Below are 25,812 nucleotides of genomic sequence, written 5' to 3'. Positions count from 1 at the left end.
GATGGGGAAGAAGTGATGTGATGAAGATAAGGGATGATAAGACATCCAGAAGAAGAAGATGTCTGTGAGCAGTGAGAAAATGAAAAACCGACCGCGTAAAGTTAGAAAATGCCAGAGGGGAGAAAATAGCTCAAAATGCCATTTAGATACGTGTTGTGTATGTGGTGCATTTCCCTGTGAAAATGTGGACGTGCATAAATCATTCAACATGTGTTTTTGTGTATGTGTTCGTGTGTGTGTGTGTGTGTGTGCGAGCTGCTGGCCGGTGGAGGGGTTTTGACGGGGCAGAGCAGAGCATTCCTGCTGGGTGGTGATGTCATGAGAACTAGCTCTCCGCTCGCAGACAGACAGCCCTGTTTATGTTCCCCGCCAGAGGAGAAACCACACTGTGTGTCTGAGTGAGTGTGTGTGTGTGTGTGTGTGAGAGAGAGAGAGAGCATGAATGTGTGTGTGTCTGTCTGACTGCGTTATTGGCTCATGGGGGAGGTGGGGATGCCGAGAGGCACTCGAGAGGGTCTACTTTCCCCTGCCGCTCAGGGAGAGGGAACCACTTACTGATGCCTTCCTCTGAAACACACACACACAGAAAGAGGAAGTTTCTCATGTTTTTCAGAGCACAGTAGCTGCACGGCCAGACTGTGCTGCTGTGAGTGATTGCCCTCTGCTTCTAAATAGTCTCCTAAGGGAGGCAGAATTCTTTGCAGTATAATAACACGGCTTGGGTCGGCTAATGACAACAGTACCACGCAGAAAACCGATATGAAGCCGCTAGAAATGCACCATTGTTCGCTGCGTTGAATTACTTGAAACTGCGTGCATAAAAGTCAGGCTAAAAGCATAATTAGGGCATGCTGAGACCTCGTCTGCATGAAACCAATTGGAAAAGTAGGTCAAAGAATATTTGTGAAAAACTGCATTGAATTCGGTGTTGACGCGTGCATATGCAGCTATCTTGTCTGGATTTACTTGAGAGCACCCGCAACTTTAGCGTCCACAAATGAGGTGGAAATCAAATGGGTAACTTGTGAGAACGAGCCCTTGCAGTCGTGTTTTGAGAAACCCAGATACTGCTGGTATGAAAGTCTTTGTGTCTGTGGTCATGGTGTAATGGTTTCCCCTTGCGATAGTGAAATGTGATCTTTGGTCTTTGGAGCTTAGTGAATCATAGATCATTCTCCCACACTCAACGCACAGCGAAACACACCAAACCGTCCGAAGGCTCTCTCTGCCTGCACCGCACACAACTGGGATGAATGAGAAGTCTTGTCAGCCATGCTAATACCTGCCAGTGAGAAATAGCCGAGGGGTTTAGGGTTGTTATTATCACAACTCTGTGGCACACGGGCCCACTTTAGTAGCTCGGGTGACTCCTCCACATGCAGTCATGCTTTTGAGGCAACCACATGTGATATAACAAATGAGTCGTCTTGGCAGAAACCCAGAAATCTTACCTCCCTATTTTTGAAGGTTGTTTCTCTTTTTTCTTGTGCCGTGATCTGATTGCAGTGCCCTCCAGCAGACAGAAGATCTTGATTGCAGGTTTATGCCCAAGAGTAACATCAGTTTTTGTGGTGACAGACAAACACGGAGCCAGTCGTCTGTTTACTGATTGATTTAAGAGACTGTGTAATTCTGCCAAATTTACAATGAAGGTTGTCGGGTTTTATTTCAGTTTAATTATATGATCGCGCAGAAATTAAAAACTAAAGCTAGATATGTGTTGGTGTATTTTTCACATGCTCTGATAGACATTTGACAGCTATAAAAGAATATTTAAGAGAAGATTCATTATCTTTTGCAGGTTTGTGCTTATACTTGTAATAACAACGTCCCCGCTGAAGGGGTTCGAGGGAGCGAATCATGCCTTCCTTCCCTGCAGTGTTTTGCTAATGTTAGGTTATTAACTGCATAATTTTGACTGCATGCTCAGTCACACAAGAGTAGGGGTATTGAAGTGATGTGGTTGTATGTGCCTTCCTGTCTCCTCTTTACGACAGAGTTTCAGAACTGTTGATTTCTGACAGAACTTTGTTGCAGTCACAAAAACATGGATGCTGTCTGATTCCCAGGTTTTTTTTTAGGGGGGAAATCCTTAAGTGTGTTTAAGACATGTGTGCTGTGATGTTAAAAAGCACCTCAGGTTCTTGGTCCAGTTGGTTTTTATTCAAGCCATCAATCAAGAGGTGATTCACACCCTCAGTGTCATGAGAATGCGCTTAATGCAACTGATAGGATAGGAAATACTGGGAACCACTGACCTATATATCTTTGCAACAATAATCCCACATCCATCCATTGTGGGCTGAGCTGGGGTTTTTTTTTTTTTTTCTGACACCCCTGTGTATGTGCACGCTATGTGCTAGTGCAAGCTTGTGTGTGTGTGTGTGTGTGTGTGTGTGCAGTTCAGTTTCCGAGAATGAGTTGTGTCAACAATTAAATTTAAACCTCATGGAGACCGAGATAATAGATGGTAACCCCCCCACACAGCCTGTGGTTTGTGAACTTAACCACTGTACTGTGATGTACTGCCGTTTTCTTTACTCGTCTCTCATGTGTGAAACTGAATGTCATCTGTGTTGGGACTGTGTGTTTTCACAGTTTTATGTTCGGAGCGCAGGTCTGTACAGTCTGTGAACATTCTTTAAATGTCTGATCTGCATTAGCGTTGCGTCCCTCTGCCTGTACGTGCATGTGTAGGTCTTGGGAATGTGAGGCCACTTCAGCTGTGAGACTTTTAACTATAAGCCTCGACCCGGTTCTTCCTAAAGCCTGCAGTTTGCGTGATGTGATGCTATCAGGAGGCTGAAAGTCTGTTTGCTTTGGGAGCCGCAGGCTTGGCGCACACACACACACACACACACACACACATTTTCTCAGTTTTGTTCTCTCTTTCTCCTCTGTTACTCACAGAGTCAGATTGAGGTGAAAGTCCTTGCGGGGTGGGAATGGTCACAGGCAGACACCTCCCACCCCCAGGGAGCGAGAAGGTAGGAGGCCGGAGGGGTCAGGCTGCTTGGCCTGGGAATGGCCCGGAAGAGCGAAGGATGTAGAGGATAGATGGTTTGATAAAGAGCAGAGAGAGAGGACAGAGAAGAGATGTACGACAAAGGGAAAGAAGGAGACTGAATAAATGTAAATACTGTAAGTTGGGGGGGGGGGAGAGAAGGGGAGATAAAATAAGAGCGGAGGCCAAGACTTTGGATTTCTTGGGCTTCTAAGCTGCTGAGAGACAGGCAGGATATAAAAGGGATGGAAAATTAGATCCTTAGTAGGTAAAAAAAAAAAAAAAAAAGCGGATGATGATGCGCAACTTGCGTCTTTTCCCGATTTCCTCCTCCTCTTCCTCTCCCAGGCCAAGGAAAACCAGTGTTTCTCATAGGAACTGCACCCCAGCATTCAACTATTGCCTCGAAGCCTGAGAAGTGTGTTTACATGCATGTATTCCTGTGTGCTGTTGCCTCTGCAATGCAAACATACCAAACAATATACGAGCAGTTTTTACACAGCTATAATAGTTTTCTAATACGTACATATGTGTGTGTGTGAATCACATCTCTCCCCGACTTTCTTCTCTGTACTGTCCCATCAAATACAGCATAAAATGTCCCCCAAAACAAACCTTCAAACAAAGGAAAAGGCCAAGTGTTGTTCTTTAATGCCCGTCATTCCAGCCTTCTCTTTCCTGCACGTCTGTAAACTCTGAGACTGAACGCGTGAGTTTGCACGTGTGCTCTTGGAGGTGTGCGGCTGTGACTGTGACTGGGCGTGTGACGGTGCAGTATTAGTGCTCGGTTTGGGTGTGGGTGTTTGTGGTGAAGGGCGTAGCCTTTTTTTTTTTTTTGCGTGGGACGCGTCTGTAGGAACTGTAGGAGCGTTAAAAGCGCGTTAGTGTGTGAGAAGGAGAACTTTCTGTATGTCCCACCAGCTCAAGCCAACGCTGCATATCCATTAATGAATTAATGTGGCAACTCAAGCCACCCAGCGTCCCCTTTGTTGCCGGTGGAAACCAGAGGTGACTGGAGTGCCTGAGTACCTGTCTGTCTGGATGATCCCATGGACCTCCTACACACACACACACACACACACACACACACACACACACACAGGCCTCCTTGGATGCAGGGAGCCCTTTCTTTCTTTCTTTCCCTCCATTTTCCTGCTGTCTATTTTGGTCAACTGGTGGCCCGTTCCCACAGTGCTGCTGTTCCCATGGTTATCGCCGCGGAGATAGCGCATGGGGGTAGGGGGGTAGGGGGGGGGGCGGCGGTGGTGGCGGTGGTGGTGGTGGGCTTGACAGAGAGCGGGAGAGACAGCGTTGCTCTGTTCGAAGAGATAGGGGACTCTGTGGCTGTAGGGGAGGCGGGGGTGAGGTGGGGTGGACGTGGACCGGGGGGTGAATGAAGGGTATGGGGCTGAGTGTGTGTGTGTGAGTGTGTGTGATGTGTAGCTCCCATGAACATCACAGGTGGCCCATGAGGACTCGGTCCATATGGGCTTTCGTTTGATGCCCATTTTGTTAATTGAATCTGCTAGTAGGTGATATCGTATTTTAAATATCCTTAAAACTGCTAGTTACAGACGTCACGTGTGCAGTTTAGCTGTGAAGGCAGATTAGATGATGATGATGATGATGATGATGATGCAGGCACGTATTTAGTTTGTTCTTTAATATCAACATAAATGTTTCTCAGCTCGTGTGAGACGTCTCTCTGAGGGTAGATGGTACTTCCTGACACTGAGAGCTGAGGCGGGGGGCAAAAAGAGAGGTGGCAAAGGAAGTGGAGGAGAAGGGTAGGAGCCGGGAGCTGGTTTAGGGTGGTGGTGGGGGTGGGGGGGCAGCGAAAGGAGGGTGCGGGGGGAGGGGGGGAGTGCGGGGCTCAGAAAGAGGGACGGATTCAGTTCCCACACTTCTAATTACTGTGTCACTGGAGACTGAAAGGGGACTGCCCCTGGCCCTAGGGAATTTGCTGGGGCCGGTTGCAGAGAGGGAGCAGCGGTGGAGGGAGGGAAGGGGGGACAGAGGAGAGCGGGGGGGGGGGAAGGGTGGATTTAAAGAGGGTGTATGACACAGGAAACTCTCTCCATCGTCCTTTCTTTTGGTTTTACCTCACTGCGTTCGCACTAGAGGTGAACCCCTTCACCGCGACTCCCCTCCCCTCCTCTGCCCTAATACCCCAACCTCTCACCTCCGACCCACTTCTCCTTAACCCTCCCTCACCCTCCTCCAACCTCAGGCCTCTCTCCCCCCGCGGCCTTTGTTCACCAGCGTGTACTGCTTCCTTTTTACCCCCACACCCCCTCTTTTTCTTTAACCTCCCCCTCTACCTCTCTGCGTCTCTAATGCTGTGTTCCTCTCCTGTGTCTCCTGTTGACATGAACAAGGCTACCACAAAAAACACTTTGAAGTGCATTTGAACACACACACACACACACACACACACACACACACACACTGATGTCTTATTCTGCATCATTATTGCCACTTAACCTTGAGCCCTCTCCCTCTTTTATTTGCCTTTATCTCCCCCTGCCATAGCCTGGCCACTGTGAGTTGTGTGTGTGTTCTGATAATATACATAATGACTCTGAGAGAGACATAGATGTGTGTTTGCGTCCGTCTGTGTGTGTCCGCAGGCTCAGTGGTGGCTTGATAACAGCTTGAAGCAGTAATGATGTGACTATCTCGCCCAGCATCTCTCTTTGCATTGTCTCCTGGACCAGTTGGTCATTTACGGTCCCTATAAAGTCACATGAGATAAACACCAGCTCGCCGACTGTGAACAGACGGATGTTTTCTTCTTGAGCCCATTTACTGGTGATCAAAAGTTAATGCTGTGGGTTTGTGGGCGTGAGTTAAGTGTGGAATTTGAAATTGAGGTCTGTTGATGTGGTTTTTATTTCGTTTTGTGTAATTATGATATTAGAAGAACTCTTGTTACTCATGCTTACTGACCTCTTCAGTTCTTGTGCGCAGCTTAATGCGTTTTTTAAGAATTTCATGCTTATTTAAAACTCAGTGATCAGTTGGAGGAAGGGGTATTTGCAGTTTTGAACAAGTGGACATTCATTCAAGGTAGTTAACACTATTAATTTAAACATTTTGAGCATGGAAGTCGGTAATACAAATCAAAAGTAAATGTTCTAAGCTTGAAGGTCTCTTACAAGCTTACAGAGCGGTCCACCACTTCTGATGGTCTTCTAATGGTCTCCTCCTCGGTGTCGTCTCATAAGGCTGCGTGTTGAACTTTGGTCACGAGATAAGAGCCGCTCGTATACAGAGGAGAAATCGTACCTGCTGTTCAGAGACGGTCTTCAGCTTTGCATGTGAACGGCCTCCTTTATCTTTCTTCGGTATGTTTTTGTCCATAATAGAAGCACATGCAACTCTGTTTAAACCACATGAGGCGTCTGCATACACGGATGTGTTCACACGTTTGTCAGTGTGCACAGTGTGTCCACATAGAGCCTCACAGACATGGGCAGGGGAAAAATACTGTTCGGGGTGTTATATGAGATCATGCAATTTTTTTTGCTTGCAGAAAAAGAGATAAAGTTATCTCAAGTATTCTGCCCAGTTTTTCATCAGATTTACACCAAAACGAGAGCCCAGGGTTGATTCACAGGGATCATTCCTGGGTGCCGTGTAGTTAAAAGGCTTGACAAAGCCAACCAGCCCACACCTGTATGGATCTGGCCTACCACTCCCAGTGAAGGCAGGAGAGAGGGGAGAGTGCAGAAAAGTAAAGATTTTCCAGCTCTGCAGAACAATGCAGCAGATCAAGTTGACAGAAAAAACAGAGAGACTGGCCAAGTCTATAAAAGCACTCGTAAAGTAGTGCTGGAAGCAGAGCAGAGTGAGGTTTGACTCTCTGGGTTCAGCGCTGGGACATTGACGGGTAAATCCAATCACACGGGAATCAGTTTTACTGACCACAGATGATCTTGGTAATTCTTCGCCGTCGCCTTGTGCTTGATCCCAACACATCTGGTTATGCAAGCGTTGGCTGTCAAAGCAGCGAACGTGGAGGCCAGTATGTAAATTGATTTGCCGGTGCCCCACCCTGACGCTGACACCTTGTCTGTCAAAACGCCATGTGGGAGAGTCGTTTCCTCTCCGTTCCCTCACAGCTCTTCATGAGCGAGGAGACTAGACCGGCCGCAGCAGCAGCAGCAGCAGCAGCAGCAGCCACCACTGTCAATATTTACAGTCCTGGATGAATCACTCTACATTACAATAACATTCCCTGCGTGCCTCTGCATCAGGAAGAGATGAGAAGAAAGGAAAAGTGAGAAAAGGGGCGACGAGAGGGGCCAGAGGGTGAAATACGTGCCAGCATCGATAAACATTCAGCAAAGGAATCTGTCGGTGGCTGTCCCATGGCGGGGCTGTCCTCCTGTCTGTCTGTCTGTCTGTCTGTCTGTCTGTCTGTCTGTCTGTCTGTCTGTCTGTCTGTCTGTCTGTCTGTCTGTCTGTCTGTCTGTCTGTCTGTCTGTCTGTCTGTCTGTCTGTCGGTTGATGGATTCGTGTCATGTGGGTGGAATTTCAGTTTGGAAGTGTGTGGGTGTGCTGACAGTTTGAGGACTGTCAGCGCACGTCGAGCAAAGCTGTGGATGTCGTAACAACATGGGGCTGAATGGGTGCAGTGAAAACGTGGAGAAATCAGCATATTTAGAGACAGTTTTAGTGTGTAAACATCACACTGCACTGCAGCCTAAGACATGAGCAAAGACAGTGAGTTAGAGCACTGATTTCTGTCTAACATTTAAGGCACATGGGAGAAAGAGCAGGGCTGGAATGATTGGGAGATCTTTGCATTCTGCATATGATCCTTAACTGCATTGCTTTGGCATGTTTGAAGTTGATTTTGTAAAAGAAAGCAAATGTTAAGGGGCAGTTGTGTTGGATGCTCTACGTTTGAGAGAACCAGAAGGATCCCAGGGTTTCCCCGGCCTCAAACAGTTGAGCATGTGGATTTTCTCTCGTCCAGGTGGTTGTAATAACGATCCACAGTACAGTTGTGTTTCATGTATGTATGTGCTGAAGTGGAGCCACTTCTTACAGGTGACTTTCTTTGTTTACTGTCCACAAGTAGAGAAATGACTATCAACTACATTTGCTAGTAGAATTTGAACCCGTAGCGATGAACCATTAATTTGTTGGCGTTCCAAAAAACTACAACTTCAATCAAAGAATGACAAACACACAAAATATGTGATCTGTTAGACACTTTGCCGTGATTTCTACCAGCACTTTATTCTAATGCTACTCAGGAGCTTTGTAGCTGCAGTCTCTGCTGTCTGTAAACGCCTACTCGTTATTTGATTTTAATAAACATCAGTCTGTCTAGACAAATTAAACTCACTGCACTACATACTGTTATGTTATGAGGCTGTATTTTTACAAACTTGCGTTAAATGCCAGTTATTTTTTTAATATGCTTTTCTCATGGAGGTTGTGGTTTCACATTGTCTCTGTTTCATTAGAACACATTGACTGATAATCTGCATATCCACAAAAAAAAGTTCAAGATCATCAGTTTCTTAAAGTCGATGTCGACCATCAGTCAAACCCCGAAGATTTACGCTCCTGGAGGTCAAAGATTGACTGTAGGATAACTACTGTTCATATAGAAATGCTTTAAAAATGACTATCAGTTATTAAAATAGTTGCCGATTAATTTTCTGTCCGTCAGCTAATTAATTATTTGTCTAGCTGTGTCATTATTTCTCTGCTCTGCTTCATGAATCAGCGGGTTTAGAGGCCGAACGTCTGAGGATCAATCTTCAGAAGTGACCCGAGACTGAATTAACTGCTGGAGTTAAAAAACACAGTGGGACAAGTGTTGAATGTCATGTGCCACCTATCGTGTCTCCCCTCCGACTCAGAAGGTTTTTAGTCTGGTTGTTTTAATTTTAACCCATAGTACAAAAAAGCAACATTTCAATACAGGCTGGCTGGAGGTTTAATCCATCTTTTTATGTTTCTGAGATGAGCTGTTTTTATCCCTCTTCACAACCCGTTGCCCAGTGAGCAGCATTGTCAACGGACCTTTTCAGCACGCTGGTCTCCTCAGCTGTTTGGCTTAGGCCGGCCCCAGCTATCTGGCGTCTGAAGAGAGAGGGGGGAAAAAGAGTGCTTGGAGAAGGAGAGAAAGAAAGAGGTTAGAGGTGAGAGACGACCGGAGAGAAGGAGACTGAAGGGAGCTCTGGAAGGGGGTAGATGGAGCTTCAAGCAAGACACAGAACAAGAGGGAAGACGGGGGTCGAACTGGAGAAGAGAGAGAGAGAGGTCAAGGTTGAAGGTTGAGTGGGTAAAAAACAGAATGAAGTGACTGTGCCAAGCTGAGGGAAAGCATTAGTGCTATTTGTGTGAAGGCTAGACTGTTATCTGCTAGACTCTAGACTATTATCTTCTTCATTACCACTTTTAGTGAGCTCCAATAAAGGAGGAGCAAAGGAGCTGACATGTTGAGGCCAGGTGGAGGGTGAGAAAATGGTCGAAAGTGGACAACAAAGTAGGCGAAGAGAAACAGAAAGAGCCTGAACAGGAGTTAACAGACTGAGGGAGGAAGCTGGTGGTCTGTTATAGCTCCTGGTACAATTAAATCAATCACACATTAATGGGAAAGAATGAAAGAACGACTTGTACAATAGCTTGACTGTGATACCGGCTCCTGAACTATACTGTTTTCATTACCAGTTCTATAAAATCTGTTTTAACAAAAAGAAAATCACATTACACATTGCAGTACTCATCTTTTTTTTAGCTCCTTGGCTTTTTTCCACTCAAAGTAGCTGTACAACATAAAAGATAAACCTATTTACCACAACTTTAAGTTGTCTGTCAGCATAATACCTGTAAATAAAAATGTGCAACAGCCAGAATTAAAACCTAAACCTTCAGATTACCAGACGACTGTGAGCCACTGCTGCACCTAACAGTGCTAGCGGAGGTTAGCGGTTCAACCTGTAGCTGCTTACTCACCGACGCAACCGGGAGGGAGCTCCAACATCACCAGTGGTATCCGCGGTATGAATGACACCACTCGCCATGACACGCCGGGACTTGCTAGTGCAGGAGCGGCAGAAGTATGAATAACCTCTGTCTTCTCCCTGCATACGACGTGTAACAGCCAATCAGCAGCATCGTTAGTTCTTATTGGCTCACTGACACTCATGAGATTTACCAGTTTAGTACCCAGCAGATCACTTCTCGTACCTCTTTTGTGGTACAGAAGATAAAATCCCCTGAAAAAACAGTTCCAAAGAAAAAAGGTCAGTCAAGATCTGTCTTGATGAATGTCGTTTTGACTCTTTTCATAATAAATCAGTGTAGAAGTGATAAATGTGTGCAGGAATTTACCTTTTTTTGAAACTGTCCCATCAATATAAAACATTTCACATTCATGTAATGTTACCTACCATAGCCGAATGTAGTCACCACAATAGGATTTAGTTTAATTTATATTGAGCAATGGCTTTGATAAACATGCAGAAATACTTTATTTTACTAAATACAGTAAAATAAAGTATTAAAAATAGCAAGACGCAGTAAAGTGTGCTCAAAAATATATATAAAAGTCATTGTAAGTGTCTCTTGTGTAAAGAAAAGCAGCCATAATACAGCCACTTGTTGTTATTAGATGCTGCATTTCAATACTTAGGACATGAGCGATTCGAGCGAGAAAAGATAAAAGAATAACTAACTTTCAATTTTTAGAATATAGAGTGAAAGAAATAGTTTAAAAAGTTAACAGTTACAGCTCAGAGAGTTTATCGATGGATATAATTGTCAAATCAGGTGATTTGAAAATAAATTCTGTGTATTTGTAGCATGTTGTAGCACCACACCAGCATCCATATTGTTTACATACCCAGCATGTATGCACCAAATGAAACGAACAGCCGGCTCTCACGGTCACATTCGGCGCTACCTGACTGGGTGGTTTGCACTCCTGGGAAAATCAGGAAGGAAATGATGTGACTTCTGTAATTTGCGTCTCATGCAGGTGAAATGAGTGGGTGCAAACATGACTCAGGGAAGGGTGTGCGTGTGTGCGAAGGTTGCATGTGAGTTTTTACATCTTCTGCATGCCTGCGAAGTATGAGTGTTTGTACATGTGTGTGAGTTAAGTGAAGTGAGTCAGAGGAAGGTGTGTGTGATGTCAAGCCCAGACAGGCTCCACTGTGGTCCAAGTTCAGGTTGCTGTCAGGTGGTAGCGGTTAGTTAACAGAGCTGGTAATTACCTCAGACTGTCGGGCTGAGACACTGGCCAGATACCCTCAGGATACTGTGGGAAAGTACATTTAGTAGGTCGCCTCGTGCTCCTGCTGCAGCAGGAAAATGACCCCAACTCTAGGTGTTTAGATACAGTATATACAGGAAGACTGTACTTTAAAAAGAGTCTATATCTATAAAAACTGCTCTTTTAAACTCGGATCTGTTCAGTTTTTTTGTGAAATCTCTTCTCTCTCTTGTCCATTACATTACACAATTCATTCGTTCTGAAGTTACCTGTAAACAACAAGACATTTGCAAAATACTTGCCTGCAAACATGTCACATCAAAACTGATCACTGTGTTGGTAAAATGTCCTCCAATGGAGACACTAAGCGCTTAAACACTGCAAACAACCACAACAACAAGAAATGTTGCTTACAGTTCACCAACTGTGTTGCTAAAACCAGAGACTGTATAGAAGAAGTGAACGTAGCTTTCAAATGAGTTTATGGTCAAAGTCACTTGTTTCAAGTCTTCTTCAGCACAGCATGATGTTCGTACAGTAAATTATGCTTCAATTTAGGAAGGAGGAGGAAAATAGACCAGGAAGGAGGCGGGGCTACCTGCTGACTAACCAATCAGAGGAGGGGGGGAATGAACGGCACTTTTGGCTCCACAAACCAGCAGATGATGTCGTGGTGGCTACGTCCACTCTTTGTACACAGACTGTGGCTAAAAGCCACTAGCTTCATGCTAACTACAGATGATCCATTAACATGCAGCAAACAAACTGACAGGACTTTAGTTAACGCTGTAACCGGGCAGATTAGTTTAATGTAAAAGCTGCACTGGCTGGATATTAGTCCAAATCTTATTAATGATGTGCTCATTTAAAAGCCACTGATGAACCATATGGCAGAACAGCCGGTCAGAATTTACTGAATTATTCACCCACGTCCCCTCGACTGATGGTTTAGATTTAATCATGCTTGTCTGCTTTTCTAAACCTGATGGTGTGTTCACCTCTTTGGTCACTGGTTTTCCATCACAGACTGACGATTAGTGTTTATTTTCCACTCTAAGATGACTCAATTTAATGATTAACACTGAAGTGATGTCAGCTTTTTCAGTGGGAGAGGGCTAAATGTTCCCCTCTCCTTCCCTCTGTCCGTCCGTCAGGAAAAAGTCATGTGTGAGATTGTCCATCGCTGTTGAAAGGTGTCCAAATCACCTAGCACCACCTTGGGACTGTGTGAGAAAAGGGTCAATGCTGTTGGCCGGTTAGCTCCTCCTTACTCATCATTTCATGGTACTGTGAGGCTGCTTTTTCCAGTTCAGCACGCCATCACAGGAACCTACATCGTTTCACAGCGGCAACAAAGGTTTCTATCTGCCCGGCAGAATGACGGGGAACCAACGCCCCAGACATGATGGGATGATGGGAGCAAACAATGAAGCTCTGCTGTTGTATGTTTTATTTTTCTCTCCTTTCTGTATTCTGTATCTTCTAGAAAAAGACGTCCAGACACTGTGTGTGTTTTAGACCACAGCAGGCTTGGACAGTAGAATCAGGTATTTTTAACCTGAGCTTGGAAATGCATATTCACAGAATGATGTAGCAGTTCTCTTCCTCCTCCCGGTTCCCACGCTTCCCCTTACCTGACTTACCACAATTTGAATCAAATCACTGGTGGCCAATTGGCTCTGCTCTGACCATGTGACCAGCATGGGCCCTAAAAGCACCGCCTTTTGAGTTTGGTGTAGGATTTTCCCATGGGAGCTGCCTACAGAGCAGCAGAGTGTGTGTGAGTGTGTTTGAGAACGTTAGGGAAAAATCTCCCACCCCCCTCCCTCTCTGTTCCCCCTCCCTCTCTTTCCTACCTCCTCTCCACTATCCCCCTTTCTCTCTTTTTTTTTTTTTTCCACCGCCTCCCATCCTTTGAAACACAGTATCACACTTTAGATAGCCTTTGTTGTCACGGCAAGGAGCATTCTTTCTGTGGCACGGCCACACGGAGTGTGAGAATGCAGGAGGTTCCCTGAAAAACACCCAAAGAACAAAAGACAGACAGACAGAAGGAAATGCAGCCTGTAGCAACGGCCTGAAACTTTGTATGTTGGTTAAATAGAAACAAGAAAAAGTGTTTTGGTTTGCTGCTTTAATTTTTAGTGGCCATTTGATCTAACGGCTCCTCTGCAAGAAGAAACCAGTGTTGAAATAAAGTTTGCATGTTTGCAAATGCTGCTCGGCACCGTTGGGAGACACCAGCTGAGCCGCCTGCACATATGGCGTGCTGCTTCGTGATCACAAACACCATATTTTGCCTGTGCAAACATGCCAGACCTGAATTGTTGTGACACTGCTGTCAGCCGAAGTCTCTCTGTGTCCCACCCAACGCGGCCCCCGACAGAAAGCCGAGGTTTTTCCTGCCACTGTTGCCTAATTTAATACCTGCTGCTTACGCATGTGGGGATCATGTGTGAATCCTTAATTTTGACTCTTGGAACTCTTGAATTGTTGGCTCTCTCTCTCTTAATTAAAGAGTTTGGTCTAGACCTGCTCTTTATGGAAAGCGCCTTGAGATAATGCTGTTATGAATAAAGATTGACTGACTGTAGAAGCAGAGGAGACACCTTCATGCCTCTCTGTGACAGCTGCATGCATGAAAAGTGGTGCCTGCAGAAAGCCAAAAAACATGGAAAAATGTGACTGAAATCATCCGGTCCAAGCCGGCTTCAGATGTTATGATTTAGTTTTGCTCGTTTCCTTGAGAGACACTGAAACACCGTCTGTTTTACCTGCTAATATCACTGCAGCATGTGTCATTATATCAGCTAGAACTATTTCTGTATATATCCCTGCAGGATGTTTGCAATAGGTCAGAGCTGAGTTTTGATTAATTATAGATTGAATTATTTCCATCCAGGTTGCGTGTGTGTGAGCTGGTGTGCGTGCCTGTCCGTGGCTTAGCCTTGAGAGTTCAGAGCAGGTTCTGGCTTGCTCAGTTCTGGGAAACTTTGAGCTGAGCAAATAGCTGGGTCTGTTTTCCTGGCTGCTGCCACGCTCGTATGTGTGTGAGCCATGTGTATGTGCTGCGACCACTTTTATGCATGCGGTTTATGCACACTGCAGTGTAGCCTGTGCGAATTGTGAAGTGTTTTGTCTTTTGTGGTGAATTTTTGTGTGTGTGTGTGTGTGTGAGGCAGGACACAAAGGGGAGAATACAGAATGTTCCGAGGGAGAGATGAGCTTCATTCCCACAGACAAGACAGGAGATGACACCTCTGCTGTTCCCACACCTCCGCCGTCTAGCTGCTTTCTCCTGTCCTGACCTCAGCCGCCACAGAGGCAAACACCGCTCTGCATGCGCACACAGAGCAGAGGACAAACTTTTTTTCTGATTTGCAGTCTTCATTAAACTTTTCCCAGGTGAAGACAGTCAGACTGGCCTTAAGTGAGCGAGTGGAGGACGGTGCTTTGTGAGATTTACAGCCCACCTCTAAGTGGAATGCTGTTTGCTGGGTGGAGCTCAGGTGTGTTGACAAGGCTTTTAGCACCGACGTGCTGTCAGGACGGCTTACGGATGAGTGTGTGTGTGCACGTCAGGGGCCGGCCGGCAAGAGGTCACTAATGTCCCACCAGGGAGACCTTTAGCATAGAGAGGGACAGGGCAGCATGGACATGTGAACGCCACTGAGGCGTAAAACGCTGCCTCTACACACACACACACACACACACACACACACACACACACACACACACACAGATCTGATCCTCCTGTAACACGTCGGCCCGTTCAAACCAAAACAGCCACCGGGGGCTAAATGTCTGTTTGGCTTTGGTGTGAGCAGGTCGGCACAGGTTTCCAGGCTCTGAGACCCTGGTCTACACCTGGTTTTAACATCTGACGCTGACCTCAACAGGTGGACTCTAGTAGCACTGGGGTAACTATAGTGACCAAAGTCGACCTACAGCTTCACACACATTGCTGCTTCATGACGGAGAGGGAAAGTCACGGTCTGTGCCAGCACCTCAGTCGCTCATGCCAGAATAATTCTGCCCCGTTTTCGGGAAGCAAAAGAGGTGTGACAGGCGTGATGTATAACACACCAGCGCTGGCGTTGAGCAGCTTCCTGTCCTGCCGGTTCACCCTTTTTACACAAACAAACAAGCTGCTGGCTTTAATGTGAAACAAGGATGCTCCTTCCCTCCCCCCACATCTCTCTCTCACATCAATTTTTGTGTAATTTCTTTTGTAATACACGTCAGCAGCACTCTGCAGAAGTCACTGTGCTGCTTGTCTGGTTGATCAAGACACAAGATTGATAAAGATCGATTGAGAAGAAGAAAATGTGCCACAGCTTCAAAATTTAACAGCATGTTGTTTTTCGTTAATAGAAATTAAATATTGTCCCGTGAGGTTGTGACATGTTTCCAGCAGCCAGTGGAAAAGAGAGAGAACTACATTTTTATGAGTGACAGCTCATGGACACGCTTCTTCTGACCCTGCAGCTGACGACTGTTTTTCCGTGTTTGTCCAGGCGTGTAATAGTGATCAGTACGTGGCGGTGCCCAGGAAGGACATGGTGAGGATGCTGAAGCAGAAAGGTGAGTCAACACACACAGACACACTCCTGGAGTCAGTGATGTGAGGCTGTATCTCCTGTGCCACTTGTGGTTGATAAAGTCAGTGAACTGTTTTGTTTGTAGGATTTCTGCAGGACCACGACTACAGTGAGCACACACAGCAACAGGAAGAGGAGCTCGGTGACATCCTGACCCCCAGCGGGACCCCTGACCTCCCCAGGTATGCCCCTCAGTGTCAGTGGGCCTCCCTTTCAGCGCTGGACCCCGACACCCTGACCTTTCCCGGGGGCGCACCCGTGCAGCTCCACGCCGTGCCCCCCGGCCTCCTGCCGAGGATCCCGCTCTTTTACGTCTGCACCAGATGTGGCAAGGTGTTCTGGGAAGGCTCTCACTTTGGCCGCGTGCTCTCCATGTTTCAGGACGTGTTACACGTGACAGACGAGGACGCCGAATCAGCTGCGGCGCCCGTTACAGCCGCGCAGCACAACTGACTGACGTACCGCGGATCCGTCCTTTAAACACTTTTGCCACCCAGCCGTCATGAAAATACAGAGGCATCAAACTGTGACTTTAAGCCGACATTACAAGTCAGACTGCCAACTCCAAATCCCAGATCTTGGAGATAATTGATTAATAGTGAGTCCTCTCTGGTAAATGAGTTCATATTTTTTACAGCTGAATGAAAGGACTTCATACCAAAAACAAAGATGGCGGCATGACTGTCAGCCCAGAGCTGTTTTCAGTTGGTTTCAATGTTTTTTGTTAGTTTAAATCAAAGACGGCGTTTGGATGTGGTGAGTCCTGTTGTTGATTTTATTCACAGTTACACCACAACACATTCAAGCCAATTCATGGGTTCATTTGAATTGTAAAATGCTGATTTTGACTGAATGACGACTTACGTGTGTGCAGTAAGTAAACACGTGCATCGGCCTTATGTTTGACACTTTGTGGTGTCGCTATTTTTTTATGTTTTGATTTCAAATCTGCAGGTAAATGATGTCCGGACTCTGTTCTTCGGCCTTTTTAGCAGTCTGTGGTACTGTACATTTCCATTCTCTGTTTTTACATTTGTGCAATTTAATTATTTGGCTGGAAGCTGAACAAGTTAATAAACAGGTTTTGATTTCATTTATTAGTCTGTGAGAAGTCATCGTGGTTCCTGGCAGTCTGCAGGTATTTTTTTGTATTTTGTCGCCGTGTTTCAGGGCTCAGCACACAGATGGCGGAGGAAGAAGAGGAGGAGGAGAGGACAGATTGATGAGATGATCTGAGCCTCACTGACGTCTGTCAGGTGTAACACTAAGAGTGTGGGGGTTTCCTGCCCCGAGGCCGAGGAGCATTCAGGTCACAGAGTAACCCAACACACACACCGCCTCAGTCCCTCCGTGTTTTCTCACACCTTTCTTTGTAACCCTCCAACACTCACAAACCCCACGTCACATTTATGTAACTGCAGAAAAGGAGAAAAGCGCTTTCAGGGATCCAGTGTGGGAAAACGCAGCAGCAGCATTTACTTCATTGGAAGCCCAAGTTAAAATCCTTTTACGCTCATAAAATCGAAGAAGGCGTGACCACAGCCAGATGTGCATTTTATTCAATTCGTCTCTTAACTTGCCTCAAAAGAGCCACAGTGGTTCCCAAAGACAGGTCATGCTGTGAATCACTGAGGTAAATGTGTTTTCAGTGACTGTATGAACCACAGCAGCTGCAGCAGGGCGTCACAGGCTCGTCTGGATGCTGCTGCTGCTGCTTTTAAGATTATTTTTGCTGCTTTCCATATGTCCTAGAAATGTTCTAGTCATGTAACACCATTTTAGCAATAACACGACCTTAATACAAAGTCTGTAATTAGGGCTTTTTGGACCCCAAGATTTGATAAGATGTCATCCCAGGGGTCCTGTCTGATAAGATTTAGATATTCCTAAACAGTCTGTGCTGTAGATAAACAGTGAAGAGTGTGAAACCTGCAGCTCAGTAGTCGGGTTCATTCTCTCACCGGTCTAGTCAGTTAAACTAAAATGTTCCCCTTATGTCTGGAAACCCCCCGTGGAACTCACCTGAAGGACCCCAGGGGTTCTCCAGAGACCAGGCTGGATCAAGTAATCCAGATATAGTGTGTTAGTTAGTTAGTGAGCTTTGGGGGTGCTGGTAGACAGCTTTTGTTACCTTTGGACAGGTGAGCACTCCTCCTCTCTGTGCTGCAGATGTGAGAGTCAAGTGGCTTTCAGGAAGAAAACAGGGTGTTTTACAAAATGTTGGGCAGCCGTTCACCACTGCAGAGTGTTCCTGGTGTTTACAGACACCAAATAGAAGGAAATACCAAAGGAACACCTCACTGTCACCACAGTCATTCATGCATGTAGGGAAACGGGTTTCCATCTGTGTATTAAACGTGTGAAATGAGAAGTTGAGGTGATGGTGATAAACTGGGGGCATGACTGATGCTGCGGGCAGAAGATGGCAGTTGAGATCAATCTGAAAAACATCTCTATGTCCGCAGAATGGGGCTGAACGAGTCGCCAGCTTTGGCAGCTGATCCTAATATAGTTTTTCTACCAGAAGAAGACCAGCACACATCCTGGAATACAAAAACAAATGTTGGCGTGTTGCCTTCGCTTTTTAAAGCAGACTGGACTTTAACTACAGTAACATTAATCTGCCCTGAAGTATTTTTACTGCTATGAATGAAGTCGACACCCCAGCTCCCAAATAAGCCCCTCTCTGTGCGTCCTGTCCCGTCCTTGTCCGGGTGGTCGCAGCCCCTGCCTCTGCAGAGCGCGAGCTTTCTGCTGCAGCACCGTGTTATTTGATCCTTGCTCTTTCTTTGCTGGGAAGAAAAGCTCGCCTCTTTCCCACGCTCTGAGGACACGTGGTGCCCGGAATGAATTGGATTCAGAGGACCCTCCCTCCTGGTACAACGTCACCCCTCTCTCTCTCTCTCTCTCTCTCTCTCTCTCTCTCTCTCTCTCTCTCTCTCTCTCTCTCTCTCTCTCTCAACGCGTAATGATTAAAACAAATCAACATTTTTACATGACAGTTTTGCGTTTATTTCCCTCCTTTTAACCCACTGTGTGACTGTTCCTACATCTGGACTCCCCTCTTCAGTTACATGCCTGCGCGCAACATGCCTTGTCGGGTCTGGACGGGCAGGGAGGCTCCTCCCGTCCTGTCTGGCCCCGGCTCTCCCGGATCTCGGCGCCAAAACTCGGCGCAGCGCACCGATCTGTCCGGCGCTCCGTTTACAAGACAGCCACTCCGAGTCCGGCCGACTCTGGGCTCTTTCTGTGTCGCTGGGAAACAAACACGTCTTGTTTATCAATAGAACAGAGATATGGCTGCAAAAATAGGACCAGAATAGACTCGTATTATCTTTGTGTGCACAGTTTCCATTCAGCAGTTTGAGGAGAATCGGCCTCAGCAGCCTGTGGGCCAAGGCGACCCCTCAGGCTGACTGTCCTGAACCCGTCTGTCCTCACCAGGACACGGAACAAAGTATGGCTGCGATGGGCTTGAGCTTTTACGCACGCTTGGGGCGCATCGCTGGGGGGGAGGGGGGCGAAGAGGGGAGAGCAAATGCCACAGAGTTTGGAGGAGGTGTGTGTGTGTGTGTGTGTGTGTGTGTGTGTGTGTGTGTGTGTGTGTGTGTGGTGGGGGGGCTCATCCAATTGGAGAAACTTTTGGCTCCTGCGGTCTGTGCAAATGTTTTCCAAGTGTCCAGACGCAGTGCAGCCAGAGCTCTGATAGCGCACAGATGTTCCTGGTTTTCCAGAAGGTGTTCTGCACCATCCAGTCAGCCCAAGAGGGAAACACACACACACACACACACACACACACACACACACACACACACACACACACACACACACACACACACACACACACACACACACATTTATTCAACAAGCACAATAAAACCCTACACGTATCCTAAAAATATCAGCTGTGGAATAACCTCTGAGGCAGTGGCCACAGCCCGTCCCGTGACCTTTGTACACTGAAGCTAAACTCCAGTGGGCCCCGGCAGGTCGCTGCCGTGTCACACACATCTGTAGCTGCAGCCCACGTGAAAAAGGTCCGAGTTCAGTCTTCACCACATTTCTTTGAATGAGTCAGAGCCGCGTGCCTTTGTTGTGGAGCGCGTGCAGCTGGGCGCCACTTGTTGCAGAGGAACAAACAGAAAACACACACACACACACACACACACACACACACACACACACACACACACACACCTGAAGGCATCCACACATTCTCTCTTGGACATCTAAGATCATACAGTGGCGCTTTCTTCCTGATTGGCTGCCGGGGCTCGGGGAACACTGGGGCACCTGACCGTGGCGTGGTAACCTTGGCAACAGCTGTCTTACCACTAACCTCAGCGGGTTAAAGTCGAGTCAAGTTTTATGAAGGAGCCCAAAATCACAGCTTTTCTCCAACTTCACCAGAGTTGGTCCTGCTTAGAGCCCCGGGGTGTCCTGCTGTAGAAGATGATGGACTCCAAATAATTGAAGATCAGTGATACGGTTGCTTAGTGACGGTGTGTGATGAGCTGCCACTACAGTAAGAGAAGACTGTTCCACACTGTAGATCAGTTCCTGTTTAGATGTTTGGTGATGTGACACTTATGCATCTGTGGTTTAAGCCACAGCTTTGCGCTTTGATCCGGAGCTGCTGTGCTTCACTTCATGACTTTAATGGACACCTGACCTGATAAAACTCTGCAGACGTGCCAATACAGGAGACAAAGACCTGCCAGTCATATTTACCGTGCTGTGTCTAGGTTACAGAGGTTGTGACCTCCTCGTGAGGGACTTTTGCTGTCGTGTCTCCCACACTGGCGCACAGATGCACAGTCACATACTCGTGTAGACAGATGCAGCCGCAGACGTGCGCCAAAAGTACAGTTGAGAGTGTGGGAAAAAGAGGACAGTGTGAAAGCCACCAAACCATCAGAGCGCAGCGCGGGGAGGTGTGTGTTCCGCACAGGAGATGCAGTGCGAGCCGGCAAACGGAGCAAACGGCCCGGGGGAGGCTGAGGCGGACCCGCTGCTCTACACAAGTCTCTGCCTTCCATCCAGATCTGTCACTTTCACATGCGCTCATCCTGTCACGCTGCGCCGCTATCTATCGATATCTATCACCACCTTCCCCATCTCTCTCTTTCTCACACACACACACACACACACACACACACACACACTCTCTCTCACAGGCACCCAGTTCCCACGGTGGCGGGGGGAGCGGAGCGGCGTGTCAATCTGCGCACAGCGTCACCTCTTTTCACTTGCAAAAAGGAAGTAGCGCAGGGCTTTTGTTATTTGAAGTCCCACAGTCTAGTCATTTAGAAACAACTGGAATATATCCGCAGTTTATGATTCAAACAGCCGCCTGTAATCTCCTCCTCACGGGTGTTTTGTGTGGATCCGTTTGGATTTTACTGCCCGCACCTTTTGGCTCGGAGCTTTCTGACAACACGGCAGAGCAATCAGGCTCTCCGAGGGTTTAGGTTCTAGGAGTCCTCTTCGGACCACATTTACATTCAGCCTTGGAGAATCAAACTCTCTGTGGGTCTTTAAATGCGCCACTTTTATCCCACATTTGCTCACAGACGAGCTGAGACGTTCACTGACCGTCGGTGGTTGGTTTCAGGGTCACACAGCAGAGAAAGTTGGGCCACGTAGCTGTAAACCCCACCCTCCCCTGGATAGTCTGTCATTATCAGCACCTTTTAACATGGGAGGGTGTTAATGAGTCCAGATACTCATTCAATTCAACATGTACTGTGTGAGTGACTGAAGTGAGGGAAATATGAGTTTATTATTATTATTATGAATGACACGTGACTCCTGTCCTTAAAAACTTGAACAGCAGTTTTTATTTAGCTTGCACCATGGTGTTACCCTGCTCCTCAGTCACCCTCTCCATGGCTGTCAGTGATACGTGGAGCTCCACAGTGGTTTAGTTAGAGGTTCCTGTTGATGTTAATCCGGAGGATGATCCCCTGCAGCAGCAGCAGCAGCAGCAGCTCTCTGGCCTCTGGCTCTCAGTCCGCTTCCCGGGGTCGGCTCCAGGAGATCGGATGTGGAGCTCACGGTGATATTGCTGCGGGCGGCTTGTTTAATATTTCTGCAGCAACATTTGGCTCCCCCCTCGGAAGACCACGCCCCCTCCCCGCAGACTCTCAGGGCCCCGATCCCTCCCCCTAACCGAGCCGGCAGCCTATAACCTCCCCGGGTTTCCGCCCATTCCTCCACAGTTGATTCTTCGGGATGGTATTGTCATGCAAATAAAGGACGCGTAAAATATTCCCCCGGAGCGCAGCGCAGGGCAGAGACTCACACGGATCGCGCGGAGGACACAGACCGGGCCACACGGTGGATTTGTTTCGCTTTCGTCGCCAAGGACCCGTCCATCTGTCACAGGTAAGTCACAAATGTGCAGCGGATCACATTTCCAGAGTCGTTTAGAGGCAGAAACCCGAGCAGTGTGTCCGTGCGTAAACGTGTGCGCACGGAGCTCTCACGCTCGGATGTGGCGGAATGTGGGGTCTCTCTGTCTGTCTCTCTGTCTCACAGTCTGCTGGTGAGGAATCTCAATTCATGCGGACCTCTCTTGTCTTTTTTCCGTTTCTTGCCTTTCCCAGACACCCTGGCCTCATGAGCAGCGACACTTAGCCAGGACGCGGAGCCAGGAACCAGCCCGGACCGTTCACGGAGAACCTGCCCTGTGGAGATAGTGCTCACACTTCCAGATTCCCCAAGTGAAGCCGGAGTTGTCTCTCTTCTCCATCCCCTGCTACAGGCTACCTGCCGCTGCTGCTGCTGCTGCTACAGAGGGGGGAGGACTACTTCTGCACACCCCTGGATCGCTTGAGAGCGCCCTTTTTATGTTTTAGGGATTTTAGGATCTCTCAAATATTGTCATTTTTGCACACCACGTGTGTTATTTCCTCTCTTGTCCTTTTTGGGATATATCCAGTGCTCCTTTTTTCTGTTTTAGTACTTCAAAGTGCCTTAATACCTGGTCATAATCCAGTGTAACTGTGGCATTGTCACCAGACCAGAGACGCTCAACAGGGAGAAGATTATTATCAGCTTTAGAGCCCACGCAGGATTACTGGTTCCCCACCCTCCTCCAGCGAGCTGCAGCCATGAGCCAGGCGGATGTGTCGACTTGCTCCGCGCCGCAGAGGGTTTTCCAGGAGGCGGTGAAGAAGGGCAACACCAAGGAGCTGCACTCGTTGCTGCAGAACATGACAAACTGCGAGTTCAACGTCAACTCCTTCGGGCCGGAGGGACAGACGGCCCTGCACCAGTCCGTCATTGACGGCAACCTGGAGCTGGTAAAACTGCTGGTGAAGTTCGGTGCAGACATCCGGCTGGCCAACAGGGAAGGGTGGAGCGCTTTACACATCGCCGCCTTCGGGGGCCACCAAGACATTGTGCTATACCTCATCACCAAGGCCAAGTACTCCTCTGGCGCCCGGTGATCTGTCTCTGCTGTCAGGTAACACAAGAGAACAAAAAGAACAAGTGGAAAGTAAAACTGCAACACGGAGAGCGAGAACAAACTGCCATTATCTACATAGTTGTGCCAAATTATATATAAAAAAAAGGAAATAAAAGTCGGCCTGCACAGTAATCTTCCCTCATTGTAAACCAAACGGGGCCCTCAGCAGAGCACCGCATGGCTCACACACACACACACACACACACACACACACACACACACACACACTCTCACACTCTCACAGGCTTCATGTGTAACAAAAGAAACGCCTTTTGGGTGAGTTTGTTGGTACTAAAGCTTTCCTCTTGAATGTCTATCCCAGATCCTGTCGTCCACTATAAAGAAGCCAGTGTGTGTGTGTGTGTGTGTGTGTGTGTGTGTGTGTGTGTGTGTGTGTGTGTCTCACATGTGTGTGTTTGGCCTCCACAGTGCAGATGGCCCAGTTTTTTTTTTTTCTACCCATGAATCCCCAGAACAGTTGAGTAGTTTCTCTGAGGGAGGGGTGGAGTGGGGGGCAGATCTGACCTGTTGCTCCTCATTGTTCGCTTGTAAAACCCTTTTTTTAAGTTATTTTATATGAAACACGGCACTTGATGCTTCATGGCTGCATGCTGGAATATCTGAAAGGGAAGACGCACGAACAAGAGACGAGGGGGGGCCCTCTGTTGGCCCCCACAGGTCTGTTTTCTGTCACACATCCACTGATTCACTGTTTTTGGCATTAGGGCAGTCAGAAGTGTGCTCTCTCTGTAGCTGTCCAGTACTGTACACAATAGCTTTACTTTGCTCCTGTCTCATTCTGAAGGAGACCAGTAGCTGTACCTGCAGCCACAGCTCTCCAAGCCGGCGTCCACCTTTAGTTCAGGCCAGTTTGGGCCCCCCCCCCACACCCCCTCCACCTCCTCACCCCCCAGGGGCCGCCGTGTTATCAGAGAAAACCCGCTGCTTTCGCTTTGTATCAAACAGAAAAAAGTCGCATTTGGAATTCACTTTATAATCTCCTGTCAGTATTGTATGAACATCCTGGTCATCACTGTGAAAGCAGGCTGGCTTTATTTATGAAGGTACATTGAGAAGATGCATTTTGAATATGTTGTGGTTCTTCTTTGTAAAAATCTATAAGTGTGAGAATATCAAGGGCGACTCAAGCTGCTTCAGACTCGTAGTGTAAACTGTCCCGTGTGGAGGTAGACCTGCCACTCCTCCCCCTCCTCCCCCCTCCTCCCCCCATTAAAAGGACTTTGTTTGGTTGCCTTTCGCCAGCTACCTCGACTATAAAGTATTCTCAAGCTGTTCAGCTCTGTCTCCGCTCTGCCACGTTGTTTGGAGTCTGAGAAGATGCCAGTATGTTTGGTTCCTTTTGTTTGTTTTGCCATGTAGCCTGACAGACGTGATGGACTTCAGTGCACAAGATGCAATGATGAACTCATCCCTGCATCCTCCTCAGTCGGGACAGTTTATTCTACACTTCAACCAAACCGATTCTGACGACAGACTTTTCTGCAGAGTCAGTGGGAGTCAGTGGGTGTCTGTCACCCTCCCTCACCGCCATTGTTGCATGTTTTCCCTATAAACCTCCACTCTGCTCTCTCTCTCTCTCTCTCTCTCTCTGTCTTCATCAGCCTGTAGTTTTTTATTTTCTATATTTTTTCAGTCATACAAAACAAAAAATGGAATTGTATCGCATGACTTATAAATGCAGGGAGTTTTATTGCACAAAAATGCGGAGCCTTGTGCGCCCCCAGTGTTCGTACGGGGGGGGTGCAGGAGCCAGGGCTTTGGAATAGTTTCTACTACTGAGCAGGACCCTAATACTGTTGGAAGATGAAGACTTAAAGAGAAAACACACATGACTTTTGCAGGATGTCACAGAAAAGGAAGGGAAAAAAGAGAGAATTTGGTTTCATAAACTTGCCTGCTGCATTTCTAAAAGTCATCTTAAAGGCACCCGAACATTTGTATCAATGCTGCTTGTATGTTTCTTTTTTTGTCAATGTTGATGTTTTTGTTTTTTAAAGCCTACTGCTCACATGGCCGACAGTTGGATAGAAGCTTCACAGCAGCACCGGTTCACCTCATGAGAAGCTGCTCTGTGTGTGTGTGTGTGTGTGTGTGTGTGTGTGTGTGTGTGTGTGTTTAAACTGAGGTGTGTGTGTGTGTGTGTGTGCTCCTCATGAGGCCCCCTGCCGCTGTGTTAAACCTCCCATTTTAAACCTGGAACAGCCACGAGTAACTGAAGCGATAGATCCACCACATCAGCCAACAGATTGGTATCAGGCAACAAATGAAATATGCATCGCTTGTCTTAAACTTGATGTTTGTTGTTTTTCTTTTTTTTGAATATTGCACTGATGACTGTTGATGAAAAGTTGGCTTTTATGTGTCAACATTTTAATTTTTTCTGAATAGAAAAAACAAACACATCAAAATACTATTGTATAAATATATGCTCCAGGTGATGATGTCCTAATGTGTGTGTTACTTTGTGGGA

At 47.1% G+C, this 25,812-nt stretch overlaps 2 protein-coding genes across 3 annotated transcripts in view; both read left to right on the top strand.

Annotated features, from left to right (window-relative positions):
• Window positions 1–16,940, top strand: part of exd3 (exonuclease 3'-5' domain containing 3) — a 38,423-nt gene extending 21,483 nt beyond the window's left edge. The window contains exons 20-22 of one of the 2 annotated variants that reach the window (XM_070850436.1): window positions 15,764–15,830; window positions 15,933–16,029; window positions 16,229–16,940. In XM_070850436.1, the coding sequence (XP_070706537.1) occupies window positions 15,764–15,830; window positions 15,933–16,029; window positions 16,229–16,244 (180 nt within the window). In that variant the 3' untranslated portion in view covers window positions 16,245–16,940. Of the gene's footprint in view, window positions 1–15,763; window positions 15,831–15,932 lie in introns of both variants that reach the window. The other variant, XM_070850435.1, reaches the window with a different exon arrangement.
• A 5,154-nt stretch (window positions 16,941–22,094) lies between these two features.
• On the top strand, window positions 22,095–23,397 carry nrarpa (NOTCH regulated ankyrin repeat protein a). The gene is made up of 2 exons (XM_070851009.1): window positions 22,095–22,234; window positions 22,456–23,397. Exon 2 carries the CDS (start codon window positions 22,963–22,965, stop codon window positions 23,299–23,301), a length of 339 nt encoding a protein of 112 aa, XP_070707110.1. The 5' UTR covers window positions 22,095–22,234; window positions 22,456–22,962; the 3' UTR covers window positions 23,302–23,397.
• Window positions 23,398–25,812: the final 2,415 nt, after the last annotated feature.

The sequence above is a fragment of the Pempheris klunzingeri genome, chromosome 19 (genome assembly GCF_042242105.1).
Source record: "Pempheris klunzingeri isolate RE-2024b chromosome 19, fPemKlu1.hap1, whole genome shotgun sequence".
NCBI lineage: Eukaryota > Metazoa > Chordata > Actinopteri > Acropomatiformes > Pempheridae > Pempheris > Pempheris klunzingeri.
The sequence above is the reverse complement of the archived record's forward strand: the minus strand, read 5'-3'. Positions and strand labels throughout refer to the sequence as shown.